Source organism: Eublepharis macularius, chromosome 5, assembly GCF_028583425.1.
Source record: "Eublepharis macularius isolate TG4126 chromosome 5, MPM_Emac_v1.0, whole genome shotgun sequence".
Lineage (NCBI taxonomy): Eukaryota > Metazoa > Chordata > Lepidosauria > Squamata > Eublepharidae > Eublepharis > Eublepharis macularius.
In genome coordinates, this window is record NC_072794.1 from 99,089,366 (window position 1) to 99,110,079 (window position 20,714).

General features: G+C 44.7%; 2 protein-coding genes across 4 annotated transcripts in view; one reads left to right on the forward strand and one right to left on the reverse strand.

Moving 5' to 3' along the window:
- Positions 1-2,090, forward strand: part of ERI3 (ERI1 exoribonuclease family member 3) — a 330,943-nt gene extending 328,853 nt beyond the window's left edge. Inside the window, exon 8 of the mRNA XM_054981809.1 lies at positions 682-2,090. Within this exon, the coding sequence (XP_054837784.1) occupies positions 682-764 (83 nt within the window). The 3' untranslated portion in view covers positions 765-2,090. The remainder of the gene's footprint in view (positions 1-681) is intronic.
- Positions 2,091-4,111: 2,021 nt separating this feature from the next.
- The window catches only part of DMAP1 (DNA methyltransferase 1 associated protein 1), a 77,094-nt gene continuing 60,491 nt past the window's right edge, over positions 4,112-20,714 (reverse strand). For 2 of the 3 annotated variants that reach the window (XM_054980091.1, XM_054980092.1), the window contains exons 10-12: positions 11,048-11,120; positions 9,888-10,171; positions 4,756-4,946 (exon numbers count right to left, since the gene is read on the reverse strand). In XM_054980091.1, coding sequence (XP_054836066.1) covers positions 4,887-4,946; positions 9,888-10,171; positions 11,048-11,120 — 417 coding nt within the window. In that variant the 3' untranslated portion in view covers positions 4,756-4,886. Of the gene's footprint in view, positions 4,947-9,887; positions 10,172-11,047; positions 11,121-20,714 lie in introns of all 3 variants that reach the window. The other variant, XM_054980093.1, reaches the window with a different exon arrangement.

Genomic DNA, 20,714 nt, shown 5'->3' on the forward strand with positions numbered 1-20,714 from the left:
GGGGCCTTCCCTAGGCGTTCCTAGTAAAACTTCTTAAGTTTTGACCTGAGACTTGAGAAGCTAGGCTATTGTGCAGCTTCTTCTTGCTGATTTATTTGGAATTTGAGAAGCAGCATTGTGTCATTGCTGAAATACTTATGGTGCCTGGTTCCAGTTGCTCAGCCAGGAAGGTAGAAGGGCTAATATGTTTCTGCTCTGGCACTGGTGGGCAGACAGAGGGCCGGCTCCATGTAGCTGTTGGTTGTGGTGGGGGAAAGAAGGAACCACAGCAAAGAGCAGGTACATAAGTGATACTACTTGTTTGTAACATCCAAAGAGAGGCCTACATAATTCATGAAAAAATGCATGCACACCACTGCTGATGCACTACTGACTTAGAACATGGCCTGCTGAGTTAGAAACAGGATCAGGCAAACTTGTACCACTCATAAAAATATCTCACAGCCACAAACTTCAATATGGCAGAGGGAAGAATGACAGTCCATTAATGGTATTGCAAGTGGTGTCATGGCACATCTAAGGTGTGCATGTATTATAGAAATATTATGGGTAATGTCAGCATTTGTGAATGGACTGTTGTATGTATGTAATAGTTTTTTCTGTGTGACTTTTTCCTACTGTTTTCCCACCTGTGAGCAAGATTCAACGTGACCCCTCTCCCTTTCTTTTTCTGGCCGGCAGATGACTGCAAGAACATCGCCAACATCATGAAGACGTTGGCCCACAGAGGGTTCATCTTCAAGCAGACCTCCAAGCCCTTTTGATCTCCAGGGCCGGCCGGACAGGGCTGCATGCGGCCGGCTCCTGCTACAAGGGCGTGATGGGCTAGAGCATTCGAATGACAGAAAGAGGACAGAGGAACGAGCAACCCCACGACTCCGTCAGTTTTGCTGTTCTGCCAGTAGAGGCTGTATATATGGAACTGGAATCTCTGTGTAGGCCTGACGTGACTCCCTCTCTGGGGCCAGCTGCCCGCCCAGCCTGGCCTAGCCTGCAGCCCCCTAGGGTGCTTGCTCCACATGGTTAGAGATGTAGATTGTTTTCCCTTTTGTTGGCTTCTGATTTCCATTGGCATCTTTCTCTCTCTCTCTGCTCACATTTGCGCCTGTAGCAAGACCATGGCGCAGTGTTTGGGGCACTTGCCCTTATTATTTTGAGTCCAATATCTCAGCAGCTGCCATCACTCCCCCCCTTTCCCATGTGAATCTGTTACTGTGTCTTCTGCGTGTCAGCTAAATATTGACTGAGCAGCATCCGGACAGCCCTTTTTCTTCAGCAGGCTCCCTGTCCCTCTCTCCACCTCCGTTTTAAGCAAACACTCCTCTTACTCCTCCTGTATGTGACTAAGGAAGCTCAGCTTTCTGTTCAAGGTGAAGTGCCTGTATTCCCTGCCCACTGGAGGCCACCTATCTCCCTGGGACTCTGTTCAGCAGGAGCTATCATAGGCTGGAGCATCCTGGTTGATGCTTGCACCATGTACAGCATTTCTTGCTCTTGCCTCCTCCACGCATGATGTACCCTATTGCGTACCCATGAAGTACTTGTGCACGGCCCTCATCAAGCATGCAGTCCATTGCAGGCAGTGGACATACCCATTACTACTAGCCTGGTGGTGGCTTGTGTTCCCAGCCTCAGTTCCTGGCAGGGCTCTACAAATTGACTAAAAGCTCAGCCCTTTTATTAAACTGACATCCTCCCCACTTCCACAATGGCACATGGCAGCAACTGGTTTGTTGCTTAAGACCCATGACCTCCTACCGCCCTGTACCAGTGTGAGAGGAAAGAGGATATTGACTCTTTTGTCCCCAACTGAGTGGTTTCCTGAAATGTCCTACCCCACCCCTTGCCTTTGCTGAATGGATCCCCAGGCGGATAGGTCCCAGCTGCTACCTCCTTGGGAGCTACACCAAGAGGGCTCTGCCCCTGCAGCAGTCAGGCTGTGAGCTAATACAGGCACTGGGCCTTCCTGGTAAATAATGCATGGTGTGTGGATGTTCCAGCTGAACCCAACTGACTTCTTCATCAGCTCGTTACTCCCATCCTTGCTGTAAATGTGCCACATGAATAAAGTTTGGGGGAAAGGAACATGACTTCTTGTGTGCTGCAATGAGGGGGGCTCTCTCAAATAGCTACTCTCTTCGTCAGATGCAACTTTACTGTAGCATAAGCTTTTGAGAACCACAGCTCTTTTCATCAGATGCAACTTTACTGTAGCATAAGCTTTCGAGAACCACAGCTCTCAACTGAGTCTCCCACCTCAAGTTAGGACTTGGGATCAAAGGTCACAGGGATTTTAATGGCTCCCTCTGTGTAATCACCTGATCAGTTTTATTGATTCAGTGTCGATGGAGTCATCTAATTAGTTTTCTATGAAAACGAAGAACTTGGCCTTTGACCTTTTTTTCTGCCAGCAAGAATGTAAATCAAAGGGCATTGTCACGCACTATTGATTTCCAGTTGCACTTGAAGGGGGAAGTGGAGGGTAAAGTGTGAGTCAGGTTTGACAGCTCCAGGCAAGTGTGTCACACAACCTCTGCCAGCATGAATCAGATGGAAGGGAAAGAAAGGGAGGGAAAGAAAGGGGGCATCTGGTCATTCATGGCAAGTGCAATTCAGTGGTGAACAAGCTAGTGAGCAACAGAAGAGATCTCCAGTGCAGAGTAATTGAAGGGTTCTCTCATATGTTAGTATTAGAATCCCAAGTTGCAAGCCCCAGCAGTATTCACTTAACTAGGAATGCACGAGTTGCAGGGAGAGCATTACTGCCCGTTATCTGTCATGTGTTGCTGGTATCCGACTCTGCTAACCCAAGCCTCCTTCATCAGGGCAAGGATCATGCCTAGGGCTGTTTATGCAGTGAACAGGAAAAAATCACTCTGTACCTTTGGAAATCTCTCCAAACATTGTTCGTACATTTTTGAACCTAGTTGTGTGCCTTCCTCTACAATTGTTAAATTTTATATATAATATCAAATACATACTATGATTTTTTCTGCACTTACAGTTACACTAATTGCCAACTCTATACCAGCATTCAAAAGCTCTATACCTTAAACAGGATCTAACGATGTGATAACTACCTTCTTTGTGCTTGAAAAACTCAAAAAGTTTATACAGCTGACTTCTTCACTGGCCCAGAAGCAAAACAACTGTCCTCAAGAGCACCTATGGCTGGAATAGACAATATTGGTATACTCTTGATAGGTTGTAATGAAATTCAGGCTGAGTCTACATGAGACAATTTACTACATTCCTGGCTGGCGATGCAGCATCTGGTGTACTTGCTATGAGTGCTGGCCATTGCAAATGATAACATACATAGCATGGTATAAAGTTTTTTTTTTTTTTTTTAAAAGCTCACTGCAATGTGTTCTCTGCCCCTGCTTTTGGAGTTCCAGAGATTTCACATTCTATGAGATTGTTAACTTTCCAAAGGAAGTTGTAGCAGATATAAAACCATTAAATCTAAAGGAGAATCACAGATGGCTAGATACTCTCCATTTTGTGGAATCAGAACTCAATGGCTGGCATACCAGGAGCATCATACAAACATTTAGAATATCATGCACTAGAATATTATATCAAATCAAAGAATTCCTGAGTTGGATTCCAGAGGCGGCAAACTATCCGTTCAACTAGCCAAGCACATGTAGCAACTCCTACAAATGAATAAATATGCTGTGTGAAAAAAGAACTCCCTGTGGTAAGCTGTATCGTTTAGACCAGGCCTCAGCGGCAGAACAGATTATGTTAATACAAAACTCATTACACTACAGCTGGGCATTTATGCACAGTCACATAGCAGTACAAAGCTGCTTTTGGTTAGCTGTAAGAGATTGGCAGAGGGGACATCACTCATCTGAAAAGTAAAGAAGGCGGGGTGCAATGTTTGCACTAATTAACAAGACAGATTGAGTAAAAAAAACCTTTTCATTGACTTAAATATACCAACCAGATGATTTTTTAAAATCTATTTTTAGGTCAAGTACACTTTCAGCATGCACAGAATTCCTCTTCCAAGACAGCACTTTAGCAACAGACATGTTTGGCACTTAAAACAAAGTGTTCTTTGAAAGTCAGTTTTCATATGCAAATTTAATCAATTGATAAATAAGATATGATTAAGGTTTATTTAGCTGGATGACAATCATCTGTAATGCCAGAAACAAACATTTATGTTTTACAATGGTGAAGTGGATGCTGTAACAGTGTTTAATGGGTGGCTAAGTATGGTTGCACTGAGCCAAGTACCTGGAAGACTATGCCTCAATGGTAACACAGCAAGAAGCTGGAGACTCCAAGGAGCTACTGATGTCTCTCCCTGCAAGCATCATTTCCCACAGAACAATTCATCTGTGCAAATCTTCCTTATAGGCTCTCCCACTTCAGTGTTATTTTAAGGACCCAAAACCCAGTCTTCTCCTCCTCCTGTTATGAGATGAAATAATTAAAGTAATATGAACTACTCATCTGCAGTATCCTATCAGGGAATCAGGCAGGTTGCAGTAGAGGAGCTCTAAAGTGATCATCCTGTTCCTGCAAATGCCAATTTATGGAGAAATAAAGAAAACAGGAGCCTCTTACAGGTAATCTCATCTTGTCTTCCTGCCTCCTTCTGTAATTGCTGATTACAGCCGTAGGACAAAATGTATTTACAAAGAAGTTTACAAAAGTCAGACACAGGAAAGACAATGCAACCACCATAGCACCAATTAACAGGAGTCTGTGATGTGAACGAGTGCAACTCCTTCATCTGGGGCAGGCCATACCCCTTTTTGGAGCCAGGAATCTTCCAGCATAAAAGTCACTGCCACAGAACAGGGCAAATACAGCCTTCTTGCCCCTGCAGGCAATGTTCTTGTCCTCCAACTGGGACCTACTGTCACTCATGGCTTCTTCACCTTTTTGACAGACGAAGAGCTGGAGGCAGATTCCCTGCGTTTTCTCTGTTGGTAAAAGAGAGGTCATAGAGATGAGATGATTACCAGGAAAAGACAACCCCATTTAGTACTGCATGAAACACACACTTTTATAAAAACCCTGCTAATCCCAAGATACCAGGCTAGTACCTTAGAAAGAAAATCACCACACATAACACTCACTTCCAAAAAATTCAGGCCCGGGTCTGGAGAACCTAGAGACCTGGAAGTGAGGGAGGAATGAACTTTAAAGTACAACATGAAGTTTGCTCGTCTCTATTTACAAGGGGAGAAAGATAGTCTTGCAAAACATTACAATGTAGAAGGAGCCAAGTACACATAGCAAACCTCATGGTACCAGACAGTTGGCTACAAAACATATTTCTTCAGTCATTATTTGGGGGCAGAGGGGACACAGCACAGAATAGCCTGAAGCCTGCCCCAGGGATGCAACACACTAGATCAGCAGAGCCCGGGGCCCTCTAGCTGATGTCTGGTCCTCAAAGCATTAAAAGCCTGTTGTGAAGCGAGTGAATTAGGAGTAAAAATAGGGGGTGGAGGAAGACAGGATAATACAGAGAAAAGGGGAAGCAAGCAGATTCTCAGGGACATGTTCCAGATTACATCATGGGGGCATTTAAGGATACATGAAGCCCAAAAAAGCATTATTCTAAATCTCTCCCTTCTTGGGCCCACAGCCAGTGAAGGGAAGAAATTCAAAGCCAAATGAGCTCTCCTGAGGTATGATCTCCTATCTACCTCCTTCCTTTGCTTGCGTTAAATGTTTCTGAGTCATGAACTATTGAGAACTTGCATTAGTAATGAAGCCCCCGAGGTTCTTGCCATTGCACCCATCCTCCATGGTTGGGAATGCAATGAGCATGACTGGAACAGTGGCCCTCTGCAGGAGTCAGAGGAGCTGCCTTCCATGGTTTTTGATTAGTGGAGAATCTATACCACTTTGATAACAGGCTCCCTATGAAAACAAAGTCTAGCATTTGGGAATTGAAGACCAAAAAGATACAATTTGAGCAGCCAGTCCAACCTGGAAACAAAGAAGTGGGGGCTTCAGAGCTTCCCAGCGAGACTGTCGAATTAATGGGGATGAGTGCATGTGTTTGATAATCTTTATATGGCAAAAGAGCCATCTTTCAAATATGTCACAAATTCATATTAATCACCTTCCCTGGCTTGGCTCCATCCGTCGCCATGGGCAAAAACGAAAAGTGTCTGGTTAGAAAAAAATGTTCTACATTATAATTTACAAGAGCCTGGGAACCTAGTGCTCTGTTAATGGAAAAGAATGATTTTAAAATGAGAATATTTTTATATCATGCACGCACACACAGACGCACGCGCACACACCCTCATAATCCCGGTACAGATACACTTTTTAATATATATACACACACACGCGCGCGCATGCAAGCAAGCTTTCTAACTCCATCTGGAAGGAAGGATGTTTGAAGTTAACAATGTAACTTCTCACTTTCAAGCAGGCTCAGAAAACAAGGAGCCGGCAGGAGTTCAGATAAAGAGAGCTTAAAAGTCAAATGATTCTGACTCTGAACCTGAGACTTCTTAGAGGCAAGGTCCTTTCCGTTCCCCATTAATGGGCTGACTTGTGAGCCCAGGAACAAAGTGTGCTGATGTGAGGAATTCTGAGGAGAGTCAACTCATTATGGATGGACGAGTGGAGTCTGAGTTGCAGAAATCAAAGGCTCTAATCTGGAGTAACTGGCTGCACTTCTGCTTGGAACTAATTTGTTCCAAGCTACACTCACCTTTCACCCCCCAAAGGCCCGGAGTAGCGTCCCTCCTGGGTCAGCTGAGCAGTGCTCTGGGGTGAGGGGAGAAAGCTGCTTTCCCTGTGGGCTGCAAGCAGTGGACAGCAAAATAGTGAGGATCACAGACTGGGATGATAAAGACTGGGCAAAAGGGGGGGGGGTAGTGGTGATAAAATGGCCAGCAGCTAAACTCGTGGAGGTGGCATTTCTGAATTCAAAAGTGTTCTAGTTTTTTTTTTTTTTTGCTGGCTTGCAAAAGCAACGTGGACCCTATACTCGTCACTGGTGGATGCATGCAAGCTCTCTCTCTTGCAGAATTACATATAAGGTCAATGTCCATCTTACCCTTGCTGTCTCCTACAAAAGATTTGAAGAGTTAGGGGGAGGGACCAGTTGCCTTCCTTGGTGCCAATGTAGTCCAAGTTCACACCACTGCCTAGTTATGGCAACTATGCTACAAGCAGCTTGTACACATTAAGTAATGTGAACCCATTACTTAAGTTGAGAGAGCATGGGGAGGGTATGCCTGTCAGGGCAAATGATGAGCACTGGTGGATTTCAAACTGCTTTGGGAGGAAATGAAGTCAGGTATGGAGTGAGGCTGAGGATGAAAGCCACAATTTTGGGAGGATACCCCTGGAGACCAATTCACATGTTACAGCAGCAGGCATGTTTATCACCTTCCCTGCAAAATGCAAAAGGAACATGAAACTCACCAAACAGAAATACAAACCAAGGAGGACTGTTTACACAGTATCTCCAAATGCCTGGAGATGTGCATCTCTCCCCTTCTTACTTTGCATTTTCAGCTCAGCAATCACTTGAGTAAATATAGCAGAAAAACAGCCAGCATGGTGTAGAGGTTAGCGACAGACTTGGAATCTCCATTCTGCCATGGAAGCTCACTAGATGGCCTTGAGTCAGTCATGCATACTCAGCCTGAGAAGGGGGAAATAATGTTGCAAGATGCTTTGGGAGTGCATTGCTGCGCCTGAGGGAGAATGCCTTGCCCAATGTTACCAAGTGAGCAGGAATTTGAACCTGAGCTTTCCATAGCCAGACCAAACTGTATGCTCTGTACTAGCTCTCAAGTCTGAAAACCATAGAAAATTATCCCTGACTATGGATGAGTTTGAGCCAATATCTGCTTGTTCACTCAGGTTAAGGGACAGTATGGTCTGGAACTCCCACAATTGCAGGATTGGTTCCCTAAAAACAGTCACACCAAACCACAGAGAGGCTATCCAGTCCCTGATCTTACAATCTTCTTTCTCAGCTGTACCTCCAAACTGGGCACGAGTTTTGTGGAAACAGACAAGTCCCACAGTTACTGCTTACTCTCACAAAGTGCTCAAGTGGTAAAGAACACACAGACTTGGGAGCAAATAGCCAATATAACCCTCTGCAAGATCCTGCCAAGGCAGAACAAAGAATGACCCCAACATCTCCCAAGTATCAATCATTCAACTCCTAGTCTCTGATTGGCAGCAGCAGTCTCTCCCCTCTGCTATACCATTCCCCACACACACATGACCCCTACCATCTTGACAGTGCCAGTGTGCCTCCCTGAGCTGCCCCCTCCTGCCGAGTAGAATTCCCTTCCGTTCTAAAGGCAGCATAAAGTGGTCACAGTGTGAATGCGCTTGACCTTTTGTCTTGGACTAATCTAATTGTGTCGTCTTTGTGTAACCAGCCGGTAAAGGTCAGAGCTGTATTTAACAGGGGGCCCTTTAGGTACCAAATTTGCCTTGCAGTGAATTAACTTGATTATATTTCTTTCAAATATGTCAGGGCTCAGGTTATGTTAACCCTCTTGGTGCTGCCTACACTCTCCTTTGTTCCCACCCTAAGCACCATAGTAGAGGAGAAAAGGACTAGGGGATATATGACCACATCATCTGCAAACAGGCACATGTCAGCGAGTCTCTACAGGAACAAGTGGCCATGAACTAGCCTGTAAATGCTGCTGAATCTTGAGATTTCATCCTCTCCAGAGAGGCGGAGGAGGCTTGACAGCATGCTCCAGCTCAACCCACAGAAGAAATCTCCACATTACTCTCAAAAAACAAGCTGTTGCTCAAAATTATATGCCACCACATAGGGAAAGTTCTTTCTATATTAAAAAAAAGACAGGTTGCTGTAACAGCACAATGAACAGCACCTGGATCCAGAGTGCTGCAGTGATTAGACTGTTGAACTAGAGCAGGGGAAACCTGGGTTCAAATCCCCATTCAGACATGTGACCTTCAGCCAGTCATGTTATAATAACAACACCCACTCAGAGCAGTTTACAAAGTGTGTTATTATTATCCTCATTACAATCACCCTGTGAGATGGGTGGAGCTGAGAGACCTTTGGGAGAGCTGTGACTGACTCAAGGTCACCCAGCTGACTTCAAGTGGAGGAGTGGGGAATCAAACCTGGCTCTCCAGATTAAAGTCCTGCCACTGTTAACCACTACACCTAACTGGCTCTCTTTCTCTTTCAGCCTAATATGCCTCACTTCAGAGGATGGCAGACCCATGTATGCCACTCTGTCCTTCCTGGAGGAAAGGTGGGATAAAGTTAGGACAGTTAGCATCAGTTATGCAATGAGTAAGGAGGACCACATGTCCCGCCAACTATGAGCCCGATCACAACTGGGTCAAGCATTAGATGTAAACCGATTATCCCCATTGATTCCACTGGGACAAAGTTTCTATCTAACTTTAACTGAGTTGATTGGACTGAGCTATAGATAACAGAGTGGGTGAGCAAGCTCAAGAACATGAGGGAAAGAGAGAGAAATGGCTTGCCCAAGCATCCTGCAAGAACAAACTAGTGAAAAAAGATGGAGCACTTCACAGGAATCTGTTCTCAATTCATATGCTGACTTCCTGCTACCATACTGGGCTTATGCTAGCAGCTCTGCCTGGGAAGCTGTGGCCTGTGGAACTATATCTGCAAACACTCAAAGGAAGAACAACCACAATTTCTTGGGCATGTGGCCTCAAAGTGGGAACACACAAAGACAGTCCTCAGTTACCCTTACTGCCTTGATGTACAGCACTTTAATTTCCAGCCGTCAGCGAGACTGCTACCTTCCCATATGCCTTCTCCAAGCACAGGAGTCTGCAGAGCTGCCCTTCTAGAGAAAGCAGCACAGGGTGTCTCACTCATGCCAACATCAATACCCACTCACCGAATTGGGCGTGAGAGGCGCCCCCACCACATCGATAATCTGATCCTTGATGTCACTTTTGCCCTCATCAGTGCAGGGGCCTGACTGCCCATCAGCATGGGAGCCACCCTCAGCGCTGGATCCTGTGCCACCTGCTTTTGCCAGTGCCTCATAGCGGTGTCGTAGCATCTGCAGCTCATATTCGCAGTTAGCAAAGGCCTGCTTGAGCTCATAAAGCAGCACCAGGTCACTGCGCAACTCGTTGAACATTTGGACAATCTCTTCTGTTGGCATTGGATTCAAGTCTTGGGGAGGCAATAGAAGGAAAGATAAGAAAGAAAGCTCCAAAGCATGCTCTTTGTCCCCTGCTAGCTGTGGGATTGTGTTCTGCCAATCTAAAGTGAGAATTTTCTTCATTCCCAGTAGGATGTAGCAGCAGGAACTCTACTGCCCCAGAGACTTCCAGTGCAGCCCCAATACACAGCTGCTTCAAACCAGGTAAGATGAAGCAGAATCTAGATGCCAGCGCATCTTGAAGGAAAGACACTTGTTCACTCGCTCTGTAAGTCCATCTGTCTTAATGCCCCTGCTGGAGCAAAGCATCTCTGCACTCACTGGGTCAGAAGTCTGCTGTCCTCTCAACACAGGCTTGGGCACAGTGGAGTAGGACTTTGCGCACAGTGCAGCTGGACTTTCCTCTTTCTGCCAATAGCAAGTTGTTTGCAACTAGAAGATACTTACAGCATGCCAGCATATCCCCACACAAACAGCGCAGGGCCCAGCCAAAAAAGTAGCAGCCAGAAAGCTCACAAATGAGACAGAGTCCCCCAAACAATGACCCCTATTCCCCACCCCCACCACTTAGCAATGCCTGTCTCTGCTAGAAGAGATTTGCGTCCTTAATAGCAGGCTGTCACTCTTGATGGCTTAAAGAAATCAAACAAGAGAGAGACAAAAGACTGTTCAAATACTTTTCTACTGGGAAGATTAAAAAAATCTTGAGCATCATCTTCTGGCTTGTACCCCCCCTTTAACAAAACACACAAGATAGTATTGTCAAACCCATTCACATAGTGTTATTCAAGGAACTGGCTATATTACTAGGGGGAAAAAGAGCCCCTCTCGACTACAAAGGCTTTGCTCCATGGGTCTCTCTCTCTCTACCTGCCCTCTTTACTCACCTACTCCGAGTTCCATCAGCATCTGCTCCAAGGCTTTAATCTTCTTCTGTCCCACGGAGCTCGGCAGTTTCATCTGGAATACAAAGGTAACAGCCACACAGCTCTGAGCTAGCCCTCACTCACAGCCGCCTAGTTCAAACAGCAAGGGAGCTTTGCTTTTTATAGTGCGGGGGAAAAAAGTGAACCAAAGAAAGTAAGAGAGAAAAGGGAAATCAAGTGCTGGGAGAGGGAGGAAGAGAGAAGGCCTGAAAGTTTGCAGACTAGGGCCAAGGGCAGGGACTGAAAAGCCTGGTCGTGAGGGCTTTTCAGTTCTCCCAGCGCCAAGATGCAGAGATGCGCAGCTTTACAGCTTCTATGTGCAACTGAATTAACCACAAAAGTTCTGCTCTGCTTCGAACCCTCTCCCGCGGTGCTCTGCCCATCAAAGAGCTCAATTACACAGTGGCTAATGTTCGATGCTGCCCTACTTTACTTGCTCTTACCAGCCTGATTAGACTCGTGCACTAACAGACTTCCTTCTCCCTTTACCTGCCGAGCCCAAAGCCATGGGATTCATTTACAGAGCCAGCTTTCTAACAAAAGATGCGAAAAGGCACAAAGATCACATAAATTTACTCAATTGGCAGAAGTGTGCATTCATAGGGGAGCTGGGGGGGTACAGGGAAGAATTTGGCAGGGCATGTAAGCTAGGCATGAGATCATACTTAGCAGAACCCCACTCGCTCCAGCCCTATGGGCACAAACAAGGGCAAAATCAGTGGCAGAAAGCCCTCGAGCACAATGCAACATAGGAATTGGGCCACTATACATACAGCGGAAACCAGACAAGCTGACGTCCCCCAACACTCCCCTGGGCTTTATAAGGAAGATTGCCTGTAAAGCTCCTATGCCACTCCACCCTGCATCAGGCCTTACCCTCACATGAGTGCAGGAATCAACTTTCTGGATATACTCTGAGAGATTCTAGGATTAGGATGGTGCTCCTTGGTTCTGCCATATGGAATATAGGTACCATCCTTACTAAAGTCCCTTCCACTTCAAGATTTTTTGAACAGGAAGCTGGAACGCTCACCAGCTTTCTTTTTCATACAGAGCAGATTCATATGACAAATTCTCAGGTGAGATACTAGCATGATCTGTCCACAGAAAGAGCATACAGAGGCTAAATTTATGACAGCACCAACAGCTGCAATCTTCCTGTGAATAGCAAAGGAGTGTGAAATAAACTAGGAAAGGCAGAGCGCAGAGAATGGCAGCCTGGACACACTTGCACCTCGAAATTGGGCAACAAGGAAAAGTACTTCAGCTGGCTGCAGAGATAACTTATTTTAGGAATAAATTATTTTAGGAAAGGGTTTTACGTACGCCCCTGAAAACATCCACTTTTAACTCGCACATGGCAGCAATGACTTGTGACTGCTCCCAAGGAAACCCCATAGTGCCCATGAGAAGCTCTCTGTCAGTCATGATGGAAACATTTGGCTCTAGGAGCAATTTCTGGATGAAAAGAGGGGAGCTGGGGGGGGGTCTCTCAGGTCTGCAATAAGTGGACAAAGATAACCATTTAGCATCAATCTGAATCATGCAGATCTGTTGCAGAAACCTGGGAAAAGATGTCCAACAATGGGATGCTGAAAAGATGCCAGCAAGGTTCAACAATGAAAGAAGAGGTTCTTCATATGAAAACCACCTCACATTCTGCTTTAAATAACAGTCCCTCCTCCCAAGAGGACCCATCCAGCCTGCTCCAGCACTGCTCACACGGTTCTCCCATTTGCCTCCCTCTTTCATTCTCCTTCTTGGCTCCAGCTTCATTCTACAGCTCTCTGATTTCACCAGAGTTCAGTGAAAGAGTCATCAGTTTATTTCATTGCGCTGCATGGCACCTATATTAAAAAGTGTTTTGTTTATAAGATATTACTTACACAGAAAAAAACGCATATTAATAAAGCTGCTCTTTCTTGTTAAAAGTGATTAGGGGCTCCTCCCATTTAGGGTCTAAGGGCCAAAAGAGACAAAGATGTTGAGAGTTCTATGCAGGAGCTTCCAAACAATTTTAAGCAGCCACTGTATGGCATACTAATTCAGACTAGGGAGTGGGTGGTGGTGGCTTAAACCCCACCCCCCGCAATGTGTGTGTTATGTGCCAATCAAATCACTTCTGACTTATGAAGACCCTATGAATGAAAGACCTCCAAAACATCCCATCATCAGACCTCCCCTCCTACATACACCATTTTCTTGACCTGAACTCCATCAAGCTGCTATTTTCCCCACTGAGTCTTAATGGTTTACCCCAACAGGGCAAACAGCAACTCCACAAGGTTGCTTCAAGTCAGGTAAAATTGTATGGGGGGTGGGTGTCAGGGAAGGTAGGCAGTCCTGGTCCAAACCAGGATCCTGTCTGCCAGCTATGAAGAAGAAATTCACACTTGGTTGCTCCATACACAGAATTCCCAGTGTTGTACTTGCTTTTGCCCTAACAGTAAAATGGTGACCCCCGCCCCGGCAGCTGCCGTATAATAAAAGCCTATTCTGTTCATAGTTTTATACTACAGAGCAATCACCAGTCACACTATAAACCTGTAAAATCCAACCACTTATTAAGTCATAATATCGAAGTAGAACCTCCAAGTGTAGAAGCAGTCTGCCTCTGAATATTTGTTGCTGAGAAGCAAGACAACAGGGGAAGATGTTTGTCTTCATGACCAGCTTGCGAGCTTCTCAGAAGCATCTGGCTGATCAATGTTAAAATATTAGACTAGATAAAACCTCTGTTTGACCCACATTGGTTTTCTTAAATAATCTGCTCACTCCATAAATGGCATCTCTGCCTAGCCAAGAAAAGAACACTCTTGTGAACGGGATCTGGGGGAAGCCACATGGAACTTTCTGCTCAGTGTAAGAGCCAAGCCATCTTTCTAATTTCTCACATTCCAACCAACACTTTTAAGTTATTTCCCTTCTAGTTACAGCTCCAGCCTCTGCGGCTTCTATAACTCTTTGTATCGCTAGCAGGATAAACTAGCAGCAAGAAAGAGAGTCAGTCTCCCTCACATGACATACCAATCAAAGGACTGGCCAGTGAGGAAGACATTTCCTTCTATCCAGCTGGTAGCAAGGAACAATAACAGCCAGCTGAACAGACTGGAAATACTCAACATTATGCTTTGCTAAGTTATGATACAACTTACTGGTGGCACAGAGTTTGGAAGAGGCAGGAGCAATCTGGATGGATTCAGATCTACCAATAGAGCACAGAAGAAATACGAGGCCAACCCAGAAGTGAGGCTGTTTGAGTTTACTCGGCTTTAGAGAACATCAATTAAGTTTCCCTTTAATTTTGGGGGAGGATTTGGCCTGTGAACATGAAAGCTCCATTGGCTTCTTCAAGCAAGAGTATATTTTAATTTTACCGTCATTAAGAAAACGTTATGATTTATGCGGCTGCTGTCGGACTAATATCTTTAAAATTTAGCTGGCTAAGCCAATTCATCTTTAAGACTGATGAAGGTTGATTGCTCTCTATGCAAAATGTATTAAAACTAAATGAGGAGTCTATTACTCACAGGGCGCTGATAATCTGTTAGGTAGGCTCCGTTAGCTTGGCTGTCGCAATGGCGGGAGAAGGCCCAGTGCTCCACTAGCCTCAGCAACAGAGAGCACAAGGCAGCCAACAAGGCTTCTGCAAGGAAGAACTGCAGGTTTTCAGTACAGCCAATGTTGACAGAACAGCAGAAGCCACAAGATGCAGTCCTCTTACCAAAAAACTAAGTGTGCTTATATGAAGATCCATTAATCTGGCTTGGTGTGAAGGTTACATCTTGTTCCATGCTTCAAGAGTTGATGGCTTCAGTGCATTATAAGTCTAGCCAATGAACTGATATCCAGAAAAGTGTTTTTAGGGTTGCCCTGTAAAACAGGTTATTCCAGGCTCTTTCTGCTTGCTTTAGAAACTCATTTCAAAAATGGGAAGGGCTCTTGGGCAATGGCATATTTCCCCAAAGGAAAGAGGTACACCTAGGTTAAACTGTACTATTGTGCAATATCCTCTCCTAAACTGCTAATATTAATGTCATGCAATGCAAACTGTAGAAGACTTCCTGGAGGTTTAAGGATTTGTTTATGGGAGGCATTTTTTAAATCACTGCCATCAAGGGAATAGGAGCACAGCATATATACCACATATGCGAAGGCCATACAGGTGACACCTAGAACTGGCCCCATTTTAGCTAAGAGTTCAGTAAGGGGCAACTGCAAGTAGTTAGCCCCATGAATTAGGCTACCTGAACAATACATTTTACAATATCATGTAAAATACAGTCCTGCCATGTTAGAGTACAGCTGGGAAGGGGTTGCATGTTTGAACCCTGCAAAAAAACGTCCACGCACAAAGGAAAGCAGCGTATTAAGGAGAAATCAGGATTCTAACAATATACCCTGGCATACTAGCATTCCATGGACAGAGAATGTGACAAGACTAAATGTTTAGTTATACAATTCCTCATCTGCGTGCTAAAGGCACTCATCCTAGGAGAAGCTGTACCACATAATATTTCTAAATCTGTAGTATGACCCTGACTCTGAGCATTAAGCAATAGGAACTAAACTACAAGTACTGGCAATATGATGCCAAGGGAAGAATCTCTCAGCATTCTTCCTCATGGCCATTCTAATAAAATGGGCTGAATCCCATGATCTGTTGGTGCAAGAATTGCAGGATCTTCCCTGTCCTCCTCGACTCTGGAGCCATTTCCAATTCCAGACAATTTTATTCCTAAATTTGAGGGACTTGTGTGCGCTACCACCACCACCACCACCACCACCACCTGAGTAGCTGTAGTAGGGAAGGAAAAGGGGAGAGATCACTCCTTTTATCTATCTTCCATGAGTGCAACTCATACAAAAGGCAAAAAGGATGATATCATTCCCTTGCCCTTCCCCACTACAGCTGCCTGACTAGTGTGGCTTTTGGTACATACAAGTCCCTCAAGCCCAGGAATAAACTTCCCTGGGACTGGAAATGGCTCAAGAGGGAAGGGGAGGGAAGATTCTGCAGTCCCTATAACTGCAGATCACAGGATGCAAGCCCATGTATAGCAGTTATTATAGTACTGCACATCTATTCAGAGAACTTCGGCAAATGCACTGCCACTCCCACAGTTTTCCCCCTTTTCCCCAATATCCTCATCTACAAAAGGAAGTGCACATCACGATGAGCAATGCATGGAGATTTTATAATGTAATAGTGTTAATTTATGAAATGTAGGTATTCACAGTGTAAAGCAAAATGTGAAGCTCCAGAATGGAGACATACACTTTTTCCAGGCAGGCGGTGGGTGGGCTTTTCATGGAGACAGATTAATACAATCCTCCAACTCAACTGTCTTTGTTTGGCTGAAGAATTACAACAGTGCCCAAAATATACTTAACACCTGGATGCAACTTGCAGACCACATGACTGAAACTACATCATTGTGTCTTCCTGTACAGCACAAACAAAAATAACATCTGCATGTTGGGAGTTGTAGTTTCTGAAGGGTTTCTATTCCACTATGTTAAGACTAGAGCTAGCCAACTACAACCTGCTTTTCCCCCTCTGTGTGTTATGTGCCGTAAAGTCACCTCTGACCTATGGCAAGGAAGCAAATCACTTTGCTAACTAACAACCTGTCCCCATCTGGCCAGAGTTTTGGATAGCAGTTCAGTTCACTACTGGAGAAAGTTTTGTTCTTAAGGAAATGCAAATGGAACAGGTAGTAGCAGGCCTTCCTCTCTATAGCAGTCTACCAGAATTATTTATTATTGTAAAAATTCCCATGTAACTATATCTCAGAGAATGGATCGATCAAATTGAAGAACTGATGAGCTGGGATTTTTGAGGTTAGTATATTTTGGATGCTCTCTTCTTCTGACAGCTTCTCTCTACAGCCTTCTTTGCTATACCAGATTGTGCTTATAATTATGCCAGCACTGCTTTTGATCTAGGAACTCTGAGCCTTTGTCCTTGCCATAAACAACTTGGATATGCATGAACTGTGTAGCAAGAGAAAAATAAATAAAAAGGGCAACACACCAGTGTATGAATCATAGCCACATGGTTGGAGGAGGTGAACAGGTGTACACAGTGGCAAACTGGAAGAAGCATGCATGCCATCCAGAGTTCCTTGGAAGGAAGGAGGAATGAAAGTGCTCTAAATAAAACAAGATAGCAAATGGGAAGGTTTCTCTTCCTTCCTCACCAACAAATGGACAGGAGAAAGCAAACAAGCAACACATTTAATCGCCAAGGTGGGCTATTGAAAGCAGTGCCTCTTGTCACAGACAATAAAGATCCTTGCAGTATTACCCAAGACCAGCCACAGCCTCTGTGGCTCCTGTCACAAATTGGCCTGTGGTTGATCTCAAAGGACCAGGACTGGTTCTCTTTTCTACCATTCAAAGCTGAGGGAGATTTTGTTTCCTTATGGCAGGCACTAATTATTACATTTTGTGAATTAGTGTTTAAAAATCAGTAAACCTATAGAGGCTTAAGAAAGGCCAAGGGCCATTCAATACAAGTTGGTTTGTACAGTTCTGCTACAGAGAAAGTCCCACTTATACCACAATGGAGGCACAGCCCCAAACTGTGTTAAGAGCTCCCAGCAAAATTTCCCAAATTTCTCAGAACTGATGTGTCATTCACAAGGCCAGAGGCAGAAACAGGGGAAGGGGAGAACTGCAGGCAAAATTACTACTATGAGCTTACTGCTTTAACATGGAATACTCCATCGAAGCCTGCTATGCATTTTGAACAATGCTGCATAGAGCTGATAAGACCCAGCAGTGAATTCCTCACTGAGATTCTCCTCATTCAGTGGGCTCATGGTCCAGCAGCTGTGTATTCCCATGCAGTATTCCCATGCTGGCAAACACGGGATATTTTGCCCCTTCTTCTGGACCTTCCAGTCAGACACTGGCAAGGAGCTGTTAACTGTTCAAGTTGTGAACTGCTTTGGCATTCACATAACTGCCTAGCTAGTCTTTCAGTTTAATACTTTGGCCTCAACCCCACCCTAGAGCAATGAGTTCCAGTCACACATTCAATTTAAACTTGATCAAAAGGAGCATTTTAAAATCCTTTGCCAATCTTCAAAGTCACTGAACATCACCCCAGAGCTTGCTTAATGAAATCTACTGCTCCGAGAACTACCATTTAGTCAAAGCACCCTCTAAAAAGGTTGTGGAATCCCAAACCCCAACTGGGTCACTTCCTCTGATGGATGAAATAAGCAACAGTGCAGACATTACTAAGATATGAGACAGCCATCAATGATCCAACAGCATTAGCTTATTTCCCATATGGATTTCCTCTTTATGCAGCTCAGCATCCTGTTCATACCGCTGCAAGAAGAGTTCTTCCTTTAATGGCTGATTGTTCACAAAACTATGACTATTTTCAGATGTTCATTCCTGTATTTAGCATCTGTTATTTTTGCCATGACAAGTCACTTTTAAGGAAATTCCTTCATTCGCAGCTGCAGTTACTAAAGGTTACCTAAGGCATTAGAGACTCTTTCTGGTAATCAAATTCTTCCAGGATGATTTTGAAATGTTTAGTTTGTAAGGCAGTTTGGTATGTGCCCTGGAGTAATTCTCACCACTAACAGCACAAACATCCTACTGTCACAGAACAGGTCCTAAACACCACTAGCTTCTAAAGGAGCCAGAAACCTTCTGACTAACAGCCAAATATTGCATGTATGCTGTAAAAATGATTAAATATTTTCACCTAATACTTAACAAATAAGATCAGATAAATTCCACCCAGTTACCAGCAAAATCACTTTATTGGAAACAGTGCAGCTTATCACAGAATCATAGAGTTGGAAGGGGCCATACAGACCATCTAGTCCAACCCCCAGTGCAGGATCAGCCTAAAGCATCTCTGACAAATATTCATCCAGCCTCTTCTTGAAAACTGTCACAATGAAGGAGAGCTCACCACCTCCCTAGGAAGCTGATTCCACTTTTGAACTACTCTGACTGTGAAAAAGTTCTTCCTAATATCCAGCCAGTACCTTTGTGCATGTAATTTAAGCCCATTGTTTCGAGTCCTACCCTCTGCTGCCAACTGGAACAGCTCCCTGCCCTCCTCCAAATGACAGCCTTTCAAATACTTAAAGAAAGCAATCATGTCCCCCCTCAATCTCCTCTTCTCCAAACTAAACATTCCCAAGGCCCTCAGCCTTTCCTCTTGGGCTCAGTCTCCAGACCCCTGATCATCCTCGTCGCTCTCCTCTGCACCCTCTTGATTTTGTCCACATCCTTTTTGAAGTGAGGCCTCCAGAACTGCACACAGTACTCCAGGTGCGGCCTGACCAAGGCAGTATAGAGAGGAGCTATGACCTCCTGAAAGTTCGATGCTATGGCCCCTTTGATACAACCCAGGATTGAATTGGCCTTTTTTGCCACCGCATCACACTGACTGCTCATATTTAGTTTACAGTCCACTCTTACCCCAAGATCTCTTTCATATATATTGCTGCCCAGAAGTGTATCCCCCATGCAGTATTTGTGCTTCCCATTTTTGTGGCCCAGATGTAATACTGTGCACTTGTCTTTGTTGAATTGCATCCTATTCACAGCTGCCCACTTCTCTAGAGTATTCAGGTCTTGTTGAATTTTAATTCTATCTTCTTGGGTGTTTGCTACTCCCAATTTCGTATCATCAGCAAATTTAATGAGGAGCCCTTCCACTCCTTCATCCAGGTCACTGATAAAAATATTGAAAAGTACCGGGCCCAAAACCGAGCCCTGCGGCACCCCACTGGACACCTCCCTCCAATCTGATGAAACGCCATTGACCACCACTCTTTGGGTGAGGTCCTCTAGCCAGTTCCCTATCCACCGAACTGTCCTATAGTCCAGTCCACAGTCTTCCAGTTTGCCCATCAGAATGTCATGGGGAACCTTATCAAAAGCTTTACTGAAATCCAGATAAATCACATCAACAGAGTTCCCCTGATCCAGTAAGCTGGTCACTTGATCAAAGAAGGAAACCAGGTTGGTCTGGCAAGATCTGTTAGGGACAAAACCATGCTGACTTCCACAGATCATTGAGCGGTCCTTCAGATGCTTACAGATTGATCCCTTTAAAATCTGTTCTAATATCTTCCCAACAACAGAAGTCAGACTGACCGGCCTGTAGTTTCCCGGGTCATCCCTTTCTTAAAGATTGGGATAACATATCAAAAATATCCAAATGAAATTCCACTGAAATACAGTACACAAGCATTAACAGTGCACTTAAGTCTCATACCCACATTTTCCTGGATGGTGCCAAGGCCATGGATGATGCAACAAGTGTAAACACATGAACGCACATGAAGCTGCCTTATACTGAATCAGACCATCAGTCCATCAAGGTCAGTAGCCTCTACTCAGACTGGCAGTGGCTCACTGGGATCCCAGGAGGAAATGTTTTATATCACTTGCTATCTGATCCTTAACTGGAGATACAGGGGATTGAATCTGGAACTTTCTGCATGTAAAGCAGAGGCTGTGCCACTGAGCCTCAGCCCCCCTCTTCGAGTACTCTGTCCCAAATAGAAAAGGCTGCAAAATGAAAAGGGCGGGGGGGGGGGGAGAAATGGAATGTATTAGACATTGACTCGCAGACTACAAA